This window comes from Orbicella franksi, chromosome 10 (assembly GCF_964199315.1).
Source record: "Orbicella franksi chromosome 10, jaOrbFran1.1, whole genome shotgun sequence".
NCBI lineage: Eukaryota > Metazoa > Cnidaria > Anthozoa > Scleractinia > Merulinidae > Orbicella > Orbicella franksi.
The window spans coordinates 29,521,372-29,533,731 of record NC_138154.1 but is presented as its reverse complement, the minus strand read 5'-3'; the positions used below and the strand labels follow the sequence as shown (position 1 = coordinate 29,533,731).

General features: G+C 38.3%; 2 protein-coding genes across 2 annotated transcripts in view; one reads left to right on the top strand and one right to left on the bottom strand.

Annotated features, from left to right (window-relative positions):
- Nucleotides 1-710, top strand: part of LOC145499420 (bile acid-CoA:amino acid N-acyltransferase-like) — an 8,303-nt gene extending 7,593 nt beyond the window's left edge. Inside the window, exon 2 of the mRNA XM_081478932.1 lies at nucleotides 1-710. This exon is cut by the window's left edge and continues 4,914 nt beyond it. The gene's annotated coding sequence lies outside the window, so the exon portion shown is untranslated.
- A 24-nt stretch (nucleotides 711-734) lies between these two features.
- Nucleotides 735-12,149, bottom strand: LOC145501813 (metallophosphoesterase 1 homolog). Its single transcript, XM_081481203.1, has 10 exons — nucleotides 12,049-12,149; nucleotides 11,944-11,959; nucleotides 10,181-10,260; nucleotides 8,972-9,146; nucleotides 7,442-7,565; nucleotides 4,856-4,911; nucleotides 4,251-4,430; nucleotides 3,236-3,415; nucleotides 2,420-2,470; nucleotides 735-1,325 (listed from the first exon to the last, which is right to left on the bottom strand). Exons 1-10 carry the CDS (start codon nucleotides 12,147-12,149, stop codon nucleotides 1,227-1,229), a joined length of 1,062 nt encoding a protein of 353 aa, XP_081337329.1. The 3' UTR covers nucleotides 735-1,226.
- Nucleotides 12,150-12,360: the final 211 nt, after the last annotated feature.

Here is a 12,360-nt window from a genome sequence, read left to right as displayed (position 1 = left end):
TAAACACATCCCAAGATGGAGAGAGACCATTCCTATCAACTTTAAACAACAAACACCCATCCTCAAGCTTTACCATTGAACTAGCAAATTGCCATTCCTGGGAATGATGATTTGAAAGCGATAAATACTGTATGCAGATCTGCATCTCCACTTTCAGAGCCACATGGACCACTTGTGAGGTACAAGGGATCTCTCCTCAAGACCATGCTAAACCATGCCTTTCATCTCTCAACATGGGAAAACCAAAACTCAACACACAATTAGACTCCATTTGAGCAGAAGTATTTGTCTGACCCATTACCTTAGGTGTTTAATCACCTAAGTTGATCAACTATTAATTTATTGTGGACACTACATCATTATTCATTTATTCCTCTGTGTGAAACTATTTGACACTCTGTTATATTAACTTAGCTACTTTTTGTTACTTTTCACTTGACAATGATATCTTAATAAATACCTTAATAATTAAATAAGTAAGTACACAATTTCCTCCTGATAAAAATGTGAAAAGCAAAACAAGGAAACTAACAACGAAAAAATTCAAACGTTGAAATACCGAGGATCATGTGATGTAAAGTAATAACAACTAATGGTACTGTTCATGGAGATGTACGTACCAGAACTATAAACAAGTCTACAACACGCCAGTGGCACATACAACCTGAGATTAACCCGGTTTCTGTAGCATGAAGCAACAAGAATATTTCTACTCCTCCCTAGAAGGGATGCATGCGATAGTCCATCACTGCTTTACCCCCCGTATTAAAATTTGTTGGTGCTCTTTTATACACTCTATAGTTTAATTTGCTTCAGTGCACAGTATTTACAAATATTGATCAATTCAATCTTTTCTGATAAGTATTCTTGTATCCATTTGCTTTTGATCTGTAATAGCTTGGAACGAACACTGACCTTCAGTCCCAGCAGTCAAAGGCCGTAAAGAATATTTGTTTTTGTTATGCCTAAAAACTGTTGTGCAAGCTATTAACATTTGCAAACTATTGTGCAAACATATCACTTCACAGCAGGCTTAGCAGACATATCAGTAAGAGCTGGATATGAAGGCTTGAGAAATTATTTACGAAGTAGGGTAGACGTGCACTCTATCTGGATGGTATCTTGAATTGCAACTCGAACCTGAGTCAACAGTGGTGAATCCAGACCTTGAACTAAGGGGGTGGGTGTTGCTTGCCCTACCGGTTTTTCTTCCTTCTTTGATATTTTTATCTTTTACCCAAAATAAGGGGGAGGGGGGGGGGGAGCCCGGGCCCCTCCCCTAGATCCACCACCCGCCACTGGTCAACCTTGAAGCTCCACAGCACCTTTGTAACGCAATATTTACTACGGTAATATAACAACAACAACAAAAGACCTTTTTACCGATGTCACACTTTTCCGATTTTTTCACTCAAAAAAAAAACAAAAAAAAAACAAAAAACGCACCACTCGACTTATCGTGCCGAATTTAGTAAATAGGTAAAGCCGGTGAGTTTCATTAGAATCCGTTCCAAACTCATAAAAATATGGGACCCTTACCTTAACAAAAAAATGTATGGCGGGTGACAAGCACTGACCTCTGGCGTAAATTTCCTTGTAGGATTGGGGTCCCATATTTTTACGGGTTTGCAATGGATTCTTGTACATGTAATACTTCGTAGATTTACCAAATTCGGCATGATAGATGCGACTATGCAGGGTATTTATTTGTGTATCAGAAAAATACGAAAAATTGTTGACATTGAGTGAGATCGGTAAAAAGTTCCATTTATGAAGGTATTTCTGCATAGCAATACATAGCATTGCCTATTTAAACTAAAGGAAATAGGGTAGTACCTGAAATAAGGGCAAATCTTATTTTTAACAAGAAAACACTGCGATAAAATGAAAAATGTTTAAACCATTTTAGTTTAAAATTAATGACAACGTTTCGACGTTTGCTTAATGTCCTTATCAAGTCAAAGATGGGTTAAGTTCCTTGATGAATAGCATCTGAAAAACTTTAGCATCGGAAAAACACTATAAGGCAGCATCCAGTTATGCCGGAGAAATTTGAAAACGCATCCCTTTATTTTGATCTATTCTGAATTGCGTGACTCTCAAAACCAGCAATAAAATAAGTTTAATCCAGTGTGGGTAATGAGATATAATGATGACGTCACAAAAAAACTAGAGCCCATTCTTCCAATTGCTCGGTGGTGGGAGCAAAAAAGGCCAAATTTTACAACTTTGAAAATTCATAGAAAATTAACGAAAATAGCTACAACGATAATTTTTTCGAAGGGGTGATCAGAAAAACAAGGAGATTTATATAAGTGAAAAAAAATTGGGGGTTAGTTGCACTTTAAGATTCAAAGAGTATTTGGCTTTAGAAAAGAACTAATTGGGGACACTAGTTACAAAACGTATTCCTACTTACCTTATGAGTATGACCTGAGAAGGCATATCGCGGCTTCACAGCATTAATTAACTACAATGTGAGAGAAAACGAAACTTTATTCAATTAAATAAGAAAAAATCTAACATTCAAATTGATAAACTACGTAACCCGCGGAAAAGGCGGCTATTTTTGCGCGGGGTTGCAAAGGACTTGCAAAGGCGCGACTCACAAGCGTTCGAACATCATAGTTTATGCTGTTTCAGTGATCATATATGAACACGGGTGTTGAATTGATAACTTCATATCAAGCGCCCATGTTGGCATAGCACAAATGTAACGTGCTCTTGCAAAAAAATTGAATTTTTCAAGCAAGGGCAAAAAATTAACGAAATGTGTACGTAAAGAAGAGGTAGGTCCTCAATACATACATATTAGTACATACTGTATATTAATTAATGCCATGTAATGTCATACATACTGTATTTAGGCCAGAGAAATAATCAGAAGATCATTGCTAGAGACAAGTTAAAACAAAGAGAATACACATTTGTATTACATAGACAAGAGTGTTAAAAACAACATTCTACTCATTCGCTGCACTTGTTCATAAAATATTTTTGCTAAACCACTCAGAAATAAAATTCAAATCTTTGCACCACTGACTGTGTAATACCCTCTATTTAATTTCTATCTAATGAGGTTATACATGATGTAATTGATGAGGCAAAAGGCTGGATCTGCTCTCACTTTATAGAAATCAAGAGTGCATAAAATGATAGTACTGTATTTCTAAATTAAATTATCTACTATTAGATTTTAACTTATTTAAGTAACAGTTTCCTAAAGAAAACTTACCTTCATCATTGGACCAACTTGATATTTATTGGTAAGTCCTAGGGGAACATGTCCAATCAAAATAGAAATTTTATCCTTGTGAAGCTTTAATGGCAACTCTTTAATAAAGTTCATTGTATTGTTGTAGTTTGTCTGCTCATCTCTGAGAGGCCATCTCCTTAAAAAGCTCAAGGAATTTATCTGTGGAAGATCAGTTGCAACAGTCATACAGGTTAAACTTTCAAGTTTCAAGGTTAATTTCAAGCTTCATCCCAGAGAAACTTCACGCTTGCACATACCCGCTCTTATGAATATTGTGCCACAACCCCCCTCCCCCCACTGTCCTCTCCATTAGGACAAAGGAAGGCCCAATGGAACTAATAACTCATTGAAAATGCATAATGTAAGTATCTTCCTGCTATGATGTAGATACTGGAAAAATACAGCAAAATTAAATGTCCTTTAAGTAATTTAAGAATAATGCAACTGAACATGCTAATTAATTTTAAGCCAGGTATCACAGCACTGGACTTTAATTGCTTTACCTTTTATATAATTTGAACAAATGAGGGCGGGGAAGTTTGGCTGTCAGATATATATCAAACAATGCTCTTCTGATGAAGCTACATGAACAAAGCCAGACAAAAGCAATTCATTGGTACCATGAATTAATTGTGCAGTGAAATATTGGGCCATGCTGCACTAATGTTATCTACACTTGAGATTTAACAGTGTTGACAACAAACCTAGAATTGCTCTTGAGTGTAGTAACAAAAGCACGAATGTTCAAAGGAAAAAAATCAATTCAATCAATCAAAACTTTATGAACATGTCAATTATTCCACGGGCACACTTTGGATATGAGTGGCTATAATCATCTTAAAGCACCCAAAAAAAATCACCGTACCATATATTTGTTGAGCATGGTATGCATGGCTCATAACCCATGATGGCTAAGCCAATGAAAACTCTCAAATTGTACCATGATCCAGTTTTTAAAACTATTGGGAAAACCTAGTAGAAAACTCAGGTTTACCTTCACTATCTGGAAAGACTTCAGTCTTAGGACATCATTTATAGGGCCAAAGTTCTCTGAGAATCTTGACACTGTTTTTTCTGTAATAATATCCCTCGATTCACCTCCAATATCATTGTCGCCAGCAACATGGATCCTGGAAATTCTATCAGGGGTGTTAAAAATTTTATCATGTCTGACCTAAAAGAAAAGGATTTTGGAGTCCATTAGCAGTGCTCTTCTATCTAAAATTAGAATACATTTTGTTATAATTATACATCAGTTTAGTTACTAGTGTCCACAAGTTACAAAGTTAACATTCTTTACCAATATTGTTTGAATTACATTTGCAACTTATAACAGCCAACTTTTACCCCTTAGGAGTAAATATCACACCAGTACTGGGGGGAAAATTTCATCTTATGCCTACTCAAACTTAGGGAATCACATGCTCACTTCCAAGCCAGCCATCATAAATTCGCAAATTCAATCAAAACTTGACTTGTATGATTGAGTCTCATCTTCTTAGTTAATCGCAAGTTAACTGGCTAATTGTTTGAATAATGTAGTGTTATTAGTTCAAGTACTTTCAGATTTTGATCTGTCTGACAGTTTCTTTAAATTACCTTGTACTCCTGAAATTCATCATCAGTAGCAATGTATCCTTCATCTAACAAGTCACCTTGAATATTAGTTAAACCAATTTTGTATCAGAGGGGTCATCGACAGTTACTGCTACTACTGAATGATCAACAGTCACCACTGACTGAACCCGTTTGTAAATCAACCCCAAATCTTTCATAAATAATATTTAAAAGAAATCATAAAGAAATTTTGTGGTGATTTTAATTAACTAGTAAGAAATTACCTTTTTAAGTTAGTATGGTTTCTTTAAATATTACAGTCAAACTTCTATTAAGCGGCCACCAGTATTAAGCAGCCACACCTTATAATATAAGTGCCCAGTTATCCCAAAATCATTGTAAGTAAACTACTGAAAATAAAACCCCTATCAACCAGCCACCTGTATGAAGCAACCACGGCCACCTTTTGGTTAACCCGATGAGGGTCTTTCTAATTTGCCTTGACCCCTTTTGAATGGCCATCCAAAATTTATTATTAACTTTGTTTTGGAAAAGGTGATGGCAGATAAGAGTCCAAAATAGAAGGGGATGAGTGGTAAAAATATTCAAATACACTTTTACCATGGTGATCGTCTTGAGGTGACTTCATGTTCACTAAGAAATTCACCAAATTGTGAAAAATATTCAAAAAAAACCTCAATTAAGCGGCCACTTCCCTTTTCCCCAAGGGTGGCTGCTTAATAGAGGTTTGACTGTCTTTATGAAAGATTTGACCTCATATGATGGCATGTTTACTTGGTGAATTGCTTAAATTAACAAAACCTAATTTTTAAAGAAATTAAGTGACTAAATATAGAATTTGCTTAGACTTCTAGTTAAGAAATAACATCTGTTGAACTATCTGTAGACACACAAACAAGTAAAAAAGCCAGAAAATCATATCATTTGCAAAAAAAGAGTCAATGTCTTAAATATGATTGTACATAATAGATCTGTTAAGAGAAGCAAAATGGCATAATGGTTATAATTGTTCTGGACTATGCTATGAGTGGTCCAGGTTCAAGCCCCAGCCAGGGACATTTTTAGAGGGCCTTCCAGCTGGGGTAGCACGATCATGTTCCCTTGGTCCCTATAACCTCTGAGAGGCCCTTACTTTACTCTCACATTGCCACTCTCCTCACAGGAGTATAAATGGGTGCCAGCATGAAACCTGACAGAATGCAAGAAATAACCAGTGCTGGACCAGCATCCCATCTAGGGGGAGTAGAAATTAGAGCTTCGTGAATAATTTATGCCCAGATTTTTCACTATTATGCTAATGCTTGATGCTCAAAAAATCTCATTGTTATGCTCAACGGGCATTCACTAATTATGCTTCGTTAATTGCTTATACTAAAAATATGTTGTTGTTGTTGTTGTTCGTCCTTCGTAGTCGAAGATGACCAAAGACATCTAGTTTGTTAATAAATTTCTACGGTGTGTCCGGAGGTGGCTGATGAGACCAATTCAGGCAAGGAAGCCTCTCCCACAGGTAGGGCAGAAGTGGGTAGGGGCTGTGCTATTAGTGCTAGCGGCTCTTTCCTTGCGTACTGCTCGCTTCTCGTCGGCTCAACGGGACCTACGCTCCTCTGCTGCGTGGGCTCCTTTGGTGATGAGTTAGCGCCAGGAGGGTCTGTCGGAGGTAAGAGACTCGCAGGACTCAGTGCTGATGTTGAAGTCTTTTAGGGAGACTTTTAGACTGTCCTTGTAGCGCTTTCGCTGCCCTCCAACTGTGCGCTTGCCAGAGCAGAGTTCCCCGTAGAAGAGCTGCTTTGGAATGCGGTCATCTGGCATGCAGGAGACGTGGCCTGCCCATCTCAGCTGGGCCTTGCGCATGACAGTGATGGCACTAGGAAGGTCTGCCTGCTTCAGGACTTCTGTGTCCAAGACTTTGTCCTGCCAGCGAATGTGGAGAATGTTTCGGAGGCACCGCAGATGAAAATGGTTGATCAGCTTCTCATGCCGTCTGTACACAGTCCAGGTTTCGCAGCCATAGAGTAAGGAGGTGAGGACCACAGCATGGTAGACTTTGAGCTTGGTATTGAGGCTGATTCCTCTTCTCTCCCAGACTTTCTCCCGCAGTCTCCCGAACGCGCTGCTTGCCTTGGAGATTCTGTTGTTGATCTCAGCGTCAATGTTCGCATTGCGAGAGGGTGTGCTGCCCAGGTATGTGAAAGTCTCTAGTGGCTGTAGTATCTGTCCATTCACCGTTATCTGTGACTTGTGGTACTGCTTGTTCGGGGCTGGCTGGTACATTACTTCTGTCTTCTTGGTGCTGATGGTAAGGCCGAAGTTGCTGCAGGCTGTGGAAAAACTGTCCATCTCCGCTTGCATTTCTTGCTCATTGCTGGCATTGAGGGCACAGTCGTCAGCAAAGAGAAAGTCTCTAAGAATAGTTTCCTTCACCTTAGTAACGGCCTGCAGCCTCCTGGGGTTGAACAGTTTAAAATATAATATAATATAATATAATATTTCCCTTAATGCTTAAATTTTATTGAAGCATGAACTATGCTTCCATGTAATCCACCATTGCTCTGGTGCAGCAGAGGAGGGTTGAATTAAGCAACACCTAATTTGTCTACTACACACCTAAATGAATGACAGCATCTGCGGAAAAGGATGAAAATGCAAGAAAGAAAGCCTTTGTCAAGTACCAGTCTGAATCAAGCCGTGCTATTGACCCAAGAATTCCAGGACGTTCTCCTTTGTACCCCTAAAGTAAAGGAGAGCAACGTCAGTAAAACTTGACATTAGACAATTGTTTAGTATTGAAGATGTACATTCACACCAACTATGGACAACTTTATTGAGCCAACCTAGGTTAGCATGCATTGCAGACAGTAACCGACAGTATGTAGCATCTGAGAATCGGGCTATCCTAGGAAAGTGAAATTATAAACAACAGTTTTGATCCCCTATTTCCATGTACATGTATTTTGATGCATGTACAACTATGGCTTTACCACGGTTACCTAACCATGATTCCCAGTAGGCATGTCTCATAGGGGAAATTGGCCATTCACTAATATATAAATATTTATGAATATGCAGTTCGGAAAATATCCCGATTTCATACTCTCCACCACAGAAGGGATTGGAATTTCCTGGCAGGTGGAAGGTCTCTATGACCAACTAAAGCATTTAAAGAAATGTATCAAGCTTAATTAGAATTTCGAGAGGGGTTGGGGGAGGGGGTCTTGGAATAAATCCCTTCCATGGGGGAGGTATGGATATTTTCTGGAACTTTGTGATGTACAACAATACCAAACACTTCTTAACTGCAGTCGTAAAATGATACACAACAGTATACAAGTACTAAATGGCAACTGCTTTCAGACAATCCTCCAAAAATTCAAGATTAAGTGAGATTATGTCAATGATTAAGAATAAGTTAGAACTACATTACTTTATCTACAACAAGGTTCCTTCATAAATTTGAATATGATGGAGAAGGTTTTGTAGAAGGCAGCACTGAGCATTTTCAGAGCCTCGGGCAAACAAACAAGATGGACCTACATGTGTATTATTTGGGTTTTTACCAGATGCATATGAAGCATTTATTTAATGCCAAAATCATCATCATTACAAATTATTTTAACAGAACACCATAACAAGAAGTGACAGACATATCATGTGGTCTTAAGTGAGGAATAAAATGCTGAAATTTGATGAACTGAGAGTATCTCAGTTCATTAAAACTCACTGTTTCCCACGAGACCAGTAATTAAGTGTTTTGTTATATCTCCCAACTCAAAAATGGAAAAAAAAACTGCACAGAAATCGTTTGCTTGAGGCAGCAGCTGCATGGCTCACAAATTTGCTGCGGATTCAAAGAGCACAACCTGATCATCTGCAAGTCAAAAGTTCAAGTTGTTGTTTCCCTAGGGAGTTAGTGAGTTTTGTCCACCCTAGGGAGTTAGTGAGTTTTGGCCCACGACATGTGACACACTCCCCTCTAATCACAAAACATATTTGAGTTGGGAGGTATAACAATAATCATTATTTAAACTTCTTATAAGTCACCTGGGCTTTGTACAAGCGACAGTCAACCAAACATGTAAAAAAACTAATTGGTTCAAAGTCTCAAATTGTTAATTGACTTAAAGGTTTAAATGTCACCTGAATTTGTGAGTCAGAGACAAAAAGGAGATTTAATGAGTCACGGGAAGTCTTGGGGATACGCCAAGTACAGAATGCCCACCAAAAACATCCAAACTCTCCAACTGCCAGAACAATGAAAAGCAGAAACAAAGAGAACTTGAAAGCACAACTAAGCCAATACCGCTGCCACCATCTGAACATGAAAACTGAAAAAAAGAACAGATTTAATCAATGATCTGTTTCTGGAGTGATTGAAAAATTATTAATATCAATTTGCTCAGTTACAAGTAGAATTACAGTGTAGTAGAGTTTCACACTGCACTTAACTTCCCCTGTTAAAAAACAAATTAAATAATTTAATAACCAGTCAGGCATCAACAATAGTTTTATTCACTTTAATTCTAAAAGGAGAACAGATCAATCAATCAATCAATCAAAGATCTTAATTATAATAACTTAACATAGACATTGCAAGTGTCAATCATTACCCTCAATCAGTACCCTTAATCGACCCTAGATTGACACCCAATTGATACTTGATTGACACTCCATCGGCACCTTGACATTCCATTGACATCTCGGTTGACTGTCCGTTGAGACTTAACTAATTTTCAATCATTGCATGAGTTGGTCGACACTCAGCCAACCATCAACCCACTATCAACTGACTGTTGATCGAATGTCATTCAAGTGTCAATCAAGATGCTCATCAAGTGTCCATTGAGTGTCTATGAAATATCAATCACATGTCGATAAAGATAATGATTGAGAGTCGATTGAGGGTATGGATCGGCACTCAACCATAGATATGACATGATCCAGTGGAATTTTAAAAACTTGTCCACCGTATCATTTGGGAATAAGCTTGAAGACTATCAAATGGAAGCCTGAAAATGAATCAGGCTCATTCATAGTATTAACTGAGCTTTTTTTCTTTCTTTTTTTTTCTCTCCGTAAGTATTTTTAGGCGGTCAGTTAACGGGATCACCATGGGGTCAGTGTTAAGTCGAAATCCAGTGTGTGTCCACTATTCCCCTATCATACGTAAGCTTAAGCTTATTTATAAAGCCTAATAAAATAAATAAAAGTTACCATAATACGATTAGTCAGTGGATTGGTAAGCTTTTAAGTATGTTTAACAAGAAACTAAAAGGACATTCGTACGGTTTAAATGCAACTTATCAACACAGCATTACAAAACTGTACTGCTAAATCAATGCAGCTCACCTATGAAAATTGAATATGACCAAAACCCCTTGTATCGCTTTGGTAATACAGTGTCTATTCAACCGGCATTTTGGACAAACCTAGATCCCAGGCTCTTCTTCCTTTTCGTAATCTGCGGGGGAGTAGTGGGTGGAGGCGCGAGGTAAAGGTACTGTAGCCCATTACCAGGGTGGTTTCGTGCAATTTTCACAGGTATTTTCACTGTTGATCGCAGTCTCAAGCAGGATATTTATATATCTCAATTTTGGCCGAAATCTAGAACAAAGCACTGCGATATCAGAATGATCTTCAACTACTCGGTAAGACCGAACGGTCCGTACTCGGGGTCCAGATGGGAAAATCCGGACCGCCGGCTGAGAAGCTGGAGAAAAAAAAATTAATACTTTTCTTATAAACTCTTGGTCTTCAGCCATCGTAGCTTGATTGAAAATATAAAACAAACAGCGGTGATGAACATTTTAAAAACATTCATTTCATGAACTTGACGTTTCGTATGCTAGCCACATGTTTATCACTGCTGTTTGTTTTATATTTTTGATCAAAATAGCTTTCTTATTCGGGCAAAATGATAACTTGCTCGAAGGCTCTCTGTTCGAGTTAGAGCAAAGAGTTCATGCACGATCGACGTGTGTCAAGATTTTTTGGACCACGCTGGGAGAACAAAGTAATGTTTTATGGAAAGAAGAGGGAAAAACTCTAGCTTGTCTTATTCAGATTCGATTCTACATCACAGATAGCCTGAGTACGGACTTTCCCGCGCGAGGACGCGCGAGTGCTTTTGTTTTTGGCGGCGAAGCGAGGCTTAGTTCCTTCGAGGGCGAATCCGCCACCAAATAAAAAAAATTTAGTCGCTCTTGAATCCTGCCAGCTACTATTACATAATCTGCGATCAGGCGTTCTTTTTTTGGCTAATGGGGAAAGAAGAAAAAAAGAACTGGCTACATCACAGATGATCACTCATTGTGGTCTTCCGTTCGAGAAACACGATACAATCAATACACCGATTCCAGAAAAAAACCGGAAGTTGCACGCAAGCGAGGCTTAATAGCCCTCGAGCTTTCAAAATGGCGGACGAAATGCTGGGGAAGAACGAAAAAATTCGAATGTATGTAGGTTAGAGCTACTTGTCTGGAGCAAATGTGGTAAAGAAAAGGAAGAGAGTTGGACACAAGTGTTGTGCGGCTGCAAACTCTAATAATCGAAGCAAAAACCGACCTGATTTATCATTTCCACGACTGAGTTTCCTTCGGACAAGCTAGCCAGATAAACAAAGAAGAAAAAAGTGGGAAATACTTATGCAAAGGGGAGATGTCTATTTTACCTCGGTAGGAAATAATTTTTGTTTTTCCGAGCACTTCTTGCCAAGTGATTTTAAACTGAGTACACTTTTTGAAACTGGGAGCCGTACCCTCGGCTTTCCCTTGGGCAAAAGTTGATGAGGAATCTCTGTGTAGAGCAAAATATATGATGCATCTGAGTCTGGCATATGAATACCCATCAGCTTCAATCAACTTAGGAATTAATCAGTTTTCATGCCTCTGAGGTAAACAAAAAATTTTTCCCAAAAACAAGGTTGAATGTGGAAGGACATTAGTGATTTAAATACAGCCATTGATGAATTTTGAATATTTTTTACTCGCTTAATATTTCAGCAAGATCTGGCTTTTAGGTCTAATGTTTCAGAACTAGTAGTGTCAGATAAATTATTGCATGGGCCAATTTCCTGTACTTGATGTTGGGGAGCCAGCCCGTGAATTATTTACCTGAAGTTTTCCTAGGCTGAATTTGAAAACATAAGGTGCAGAATAGACTGCAGAGAGATAACAGTTCAGACACCCAAGACCTGGACATCCAAAAGTGAACTTTACTCTGAATAAGTCTGACAACACATTTTAAGGCCTAGTAGGAATGTCGTAGATTTGATAGACAGCTTGTACTGGCAAGCAGGAAGGTTATAATCTTCATCCATTCTATGCAACCAAGTAAATCAGAACTGACTATAATTTTAATGCCAATTTTCTAAGGAAGACTGTTTTCCAACCATGAACCAGAACTGCAAATGTAAGAATACAAGCTGAAATGGCTATTAGGAGAATAAATGGGTGGCATGTATTTGATGGTGTAACTCCACTAAGGTTGTGTAGAGTTGTTAATCAACCCTGGATAGTGAGCTATTTGCT